General features: G+C 35.4%; 1 protein-coding gene across 2 annotated transcripts in view; it reads right to left on the bottom strand.

Annotated features, from left to right (window-relative positions):
- The window catches only part of LOC106869293 (uncharacterized), a 296,341-nt gene that overhangs the window by 253,599 nt on the left and 37,761 nt on the right, over positions 1 to 4,981 (bottom strand). The window contains exon 2 of one of the 2 annotated variants that reach the window (XM_052974032.1): positions 57 to 3,320. The exons of the other annotated variant lie outside the window; for it this stretch is intronic. Within the exon in view, the coding sequence (XP_052829992.1) occupies positions 3,277 to 3,320 (44 nt within the window). The 3' untranslated portion in view covers positions 57 to 3,276. Of the gene's footprint in view, positions 1 to 56; positions 3,321 to 4,981 lie in introns of those variants that run through there. 2 annotated transcript variants of the gene reach the window in all.

Here is a 4,981-nt window from a genome sequence, read left to right as displayed (position 1 = left end):
GAGAGAGAGAGAGAGAGAGAGAGAGAGAGAGAGAGAGAGGAGAAAGAAAGAAAGAAAGAAAGAAAGAAAGAAAGAAAGAAAGAAAGAAAGAAAGTCTTGTTTAAACTGTTATGATTGATTGAGAGGTGAAGGTACCAGAATCATTAACCATGAAATGTAACTTCATATCTCCGAAAGGTGGCGTTGCTTATTCCTTGAAAAATGACTTCATGTCTAATTAAATTCTTCTTTCTTTTCTCTGTTTTGTTCCTTCTTTTTCACTTTGTTGTTGTTGTTGCTGTTGTTGTTGTTGTTGTTGTTGTTGTTCTTCTTCTTCTTCTTCTTCTTCTTCTTCTTCTTCTTCTTCTTCTTCTTCTTCTTCTTCTTCTTCTTCTTCTTCTAAATATTATTACAAGCATTGTTGTTGTTGTTAGTGTTATTATTATTGTTGTTGTTGTTGTTGTCGTTGTTGTTATTGTTTTTATTGTTATTATTACTTTGTGTAGCACAGAAGAATCGCTGGTGAATCTAACAGTATGTCAGCTGTTCACAACTAGAGAACTGAAGTAACACATTATATTCAGACTTCAAGAACTCTGCGAGAGATTCCTGCAGTTTTAGGCAACATTGTTTTTCCATAATTGCTCTACCTTTACAGTTACTCCACTCTTTTCAATCTAGTTTGTCAGATTGGTAATTATAGTACCCAAAGCTCCTGCAGTAACAAGCCAACTTTGCCTTCGGGGTCGATATAATAGTAACAGTTATGCACTGAGGTCCATGTAATCGACTTGTACCCCCCCCTCTCACCATCTCCACGAAATTGCTGGTATTGTGCCAAAATATGAGACCATTATTGACGAGCTGGCAGAATTGTTAGCACGCCGAGTGAAATGCTTAGCGGCATTTCGTCTCTCTTTATGTTCTGAGTTCAAATTCCGCCGAGGTTAACTTTGCCTTTCATCCTTTCGGGGTCGGTAGATTAAGTACCAGTGAAACACCGGGGTGGATGTAATCGACTAGTCACCTTCCCCCAAATCTCAGACCTTGTATCTGGTGGAACTGTGTGAAAATTGTGGAGTTATGTCTTTCGTTCGTTAGTTTTCTGCATTTCCTTTCCTTTCTGCTGGGGGTGAGGGTAGTGGTGAGTTAGCAAAATGGGTCGAAGTATCGTTCTTCACCTCCTCCTCTCCTTTCTTTTCACAAAAAAACAAATGTCTTCCAGTAATATTTTGCTAAATCTCTTCTTCAAGTTCCGCGTTCAAAATCCCGCTTATTTCCACTCTGCCGCCTTTCATTGTACCGGTCACATGATGAGAGTTGATTCAATCGACTACATTATCCTCATTAATTTATATATATATACTAAGATCTTATTTTAGTTTTAGATATAGAAACAAAATGTGTGGCTTACTCAGGTGATGCAGGGTCAAGCCCAAGACATTCCTTATGGCTGCTAAAAATTCTGGAAGGAGAGCATGGATAAAGAGAAGGTCTGAATTAACAGGTAAATATTTTCCGATGCATTTCCGCGTACAATTTCCGTCATTTGTCCAAGTTCAGTCACAGGAATCCAATCATTGACTTGAGATTATGTCAGGAAACACTTGCTCAAGTTATCAAGCATTGGAAGCAAACACAAAAACCATGAGTTTATTATTGTTGTTATTAATTAAAATAAAATTCTCTTTATAAAAGAAAATAAGTGTTTTCTTTGATCGTGCAACAGTAGATTTCTTGTAGAAATGGAGTCGACTCTAAATAACACCCGAGTAAAATATCCATAGACATCGAGATTCATTAATTCCTAATGAATTCGTTAAAGGGGTGATGATAGAGATGAGATTAGGTGAAAAAGTGGTTGCTTTGTATGTGAACAAACATGGCGTAGGTCGATAAGATGATTAGAAGAATAAACTAACGAAATATATGTGTACATTAATTAAGCACTAATTCTCCAATGCCTGCTGTGGGTAGTATCTATATTAACAAATGTTTGGATTAGTCTCAAGATACATGTTTTCATTCGCCATAAATACAGAATGGTGATGGTGCTATGAAACACAGAATGATGCCTTCTGCCAGTAGTCATATACAATGTGCTGTACGCCAAATATTAAAATCTTATTAATTGGCACCCTCAGATCAAATGCAAACTTCTGAACTATCGGTTATGAGTGCGGGCTGATCGAGCAACGATTTGAGACTCTGAAACAAATCTTTCCTTAATATTTCGAAGTGTTATAAACCACCACAAAACTAAAGAGCTGCGAAAATTGATATACCTTCTTTCATGTGTTGATTACTGAATAATCCTTACGTTGGTTTCATTGAATGAATGTACCACTTGTTCAAGCAATTGTATGATAATGGCCTAGTATTCCACAGACACCAGTACTTTTAATGTAATCCTGTAGTAGAAGAGGATTTAAGAGTGACATAGATTATGATAATGCTGAGTTTTTTCAATTGCTCGAGCTATTCATCCAACGGCTTCCAAACGGTTTCCGTCCACTCTATATCACACAACTTTGTGATAGAGGAATCAAAATCAAGACCTCGTGATTGTGAAGCGAACTTCTGAACTATCAGCCATGCGTGCGGCCTGATCAATTAACGGTTTGAAATTCTGAGATAATTTTTCCTTAATATTTCTCAAGCGTTAGAAAATGAATATGTCTAATATTTTAGGACAGTTAAACAACTCTTTTTGCAAACAGATGATCATTTGAATTTGAACCAACAAAAACCCTGCATGTGGCTGCTCAAGCTGCTAGAAACAACAACTTAATCTTCAAATCACATTCAGGCTATTTTTAAAAAAAATGGAAGAATACATTTGCTTTACAACAATAGCAGCAGCAACAAAAAACAATAAAAACAACACTAACAGGATTTTCTTTAATCAAAAGTGTAATCTATCCACAAGATTTCATTCGTTAACCAACAGCCGTCACTCATCAACATTTCAAACCAGCCTTTCACATTTTTATCACATGTGGAATATCTTTGTGATAATTATCTCTCCGTAATATTACAATGTTGATTCAATGCTTCTGCTGTTTTCTCTAGTCTTGCCGACTAATAGTTTTTTCTTCAGCAACTTGGTATCATGGGTGGTTTTATTTTTGGACTGAGTGTTTATTCTTGGATAATTTATAGATACATATAGAACATTTTTTTTTCTTTCAGATATATAATTAAAACACGACTGTGTTTGAGTTTGAACTTATGATTACTTTCTTTTAAAATATCTCTTCATTAGTCCTTTATGATAAGTTTAAAACAACAGCGCTCCTAAGTTCTCTCATAAAGTTTCATGTTTTCCTCGGTCTCATCATCTGAATGAAATGATAGTAATACTGTAATATCGTCCGTGCACTTTTCAGTAGGTCGCAAATGATCATGAGAATAAAGTTACAACTGATAACATCACCAAAGCCAGATTTAAACTTATTCAGTGGTTAATACATAGAAGCTTTAAAAAAATTATTGCTTGATTATTATAACGGTCTGTAGGTTTTCTTTTAGTTTGTATTTCCTTATTAATGAAGCTTCCCTGCTTAATCTTGTCTTTTCTTTTGTGATGGTAGTGATACAAACTAATACATATTTTTTTTATCTAATTATATTTCGTGCATTGCATTGAGTAAAGGACTGCAATTGGCCTCTTGTTGTAAATACACTGTCAGCCGGCGATGACGTAAGGTACTTTTGCTCAGGAGGTAACAATTTGAGAAAATGAAGTTTATAACTATCATTCATGCTTACGTGGAAATTTACCCAATTACATTGGCTGTCTGATATTACCTGTGGTAGCAAAAGTATGCTTCCTAAATTACCACCACCGTTACCACCATCAACACCACCAAAATTATTATTATTATTATTATTATTATTATTATTATTATTATTATTATTATTATTATTATTATTATCATCATATTGAGGTTGCGAACTGGCAGAATCGTTAGCACGTTGGGCAAAAATGCGTAGCGGAATTTCGTCCGTCTATACATTCTGAGTTCAAATTCTGCCGAGGTCGACTTTGCTCTTCATCTTTTCGGGGTCGATAAATTAAGTAGCAATTGAACACTGGAATCGATGTAATCGACACATCCCCTCCCCCAAAATGGCTGCTCTTGTGGAAAAATATGAAATCATTATAATGATAATTATAATAATAATAATAATAATAATAATTATTATTATTATTATTATTGCGGCGAGCTGGGAGAACTGTTAGGGCTCCAGGAAAGAAGTTTAGTAGCGTTTCGTCTGTCTGTACATTCTGAGTTCAAATTCCATCGAGATCGACTTTGCTTTTCATCCTTTTGCAGTCGATAAAATAAATACCAATTGAACACTGGAGTCGATGTAATCGACTTATTCCTTCTTCCGGAATTGCTGGCATTGTGCCAAAATTCGAAAACATTATTATCATCATTCTTCTTCTTCTTCTTCTTCTTCTTCTTCTTCTTCTTCTTCTTCTTCTTCTTCTTCTTCTTTATTTATTTATTGTTGTTGTTGTTGTTACGTTTATGCGTGAAAGGCTGAAGTAGGGAAGATGTGTTTAGATTATTCCGTATGATATCCACATTTTGGCTTTCTTCATTGTGTTATTACTTCCTTGTTACTTCCTCCTCCTTATACTCATCATCATCATCATGGTCATCACCATCGTCGTCGTCATCATCATCATCATCATCATCTCTAAAGTCTTCATCTTCTGCTGTAATCAACTTCCTCATCTTCTGGCTCTACCATTCCAGGTCTATGTGTGTGTGTGTGTGTGTATATATATATGTGTGTATGTGTATGTGTGTGTGTGTGAGTGTGTGTGTGTGTGTGTGTGTGTGTGTTTCTCTTTCATTAATTTCATTTCTCTGTCTTACGGTAGTTAACGTCATCATAATAATCAGTTATCATTAGAATCTAGATATCATTAAAACTATCTTTTTTCTTGACAAGCACGGGCGCACACACGCTCACACATGCACAC

This window comes from Octopus bimaculoides, chromosome 17, assembly GCF_001194135.2.
Source record: "Octopus bimaculoides isolate UCB-OBI-ISO-001 chromosome 17, ASM119413v2, whole genome shotgun sequence".
Taxonomy (NCBI): Eukaryota; Metazoa; Mollusca; class Cephalopoda; order Octopoda; family Octopodidae; genus Octopus; species Octopus bimaculoides.
Note: the sequence above shows the minus strand (reverse complement) of the source record. Positions and strands in the feature narration are given on the sequence as shown.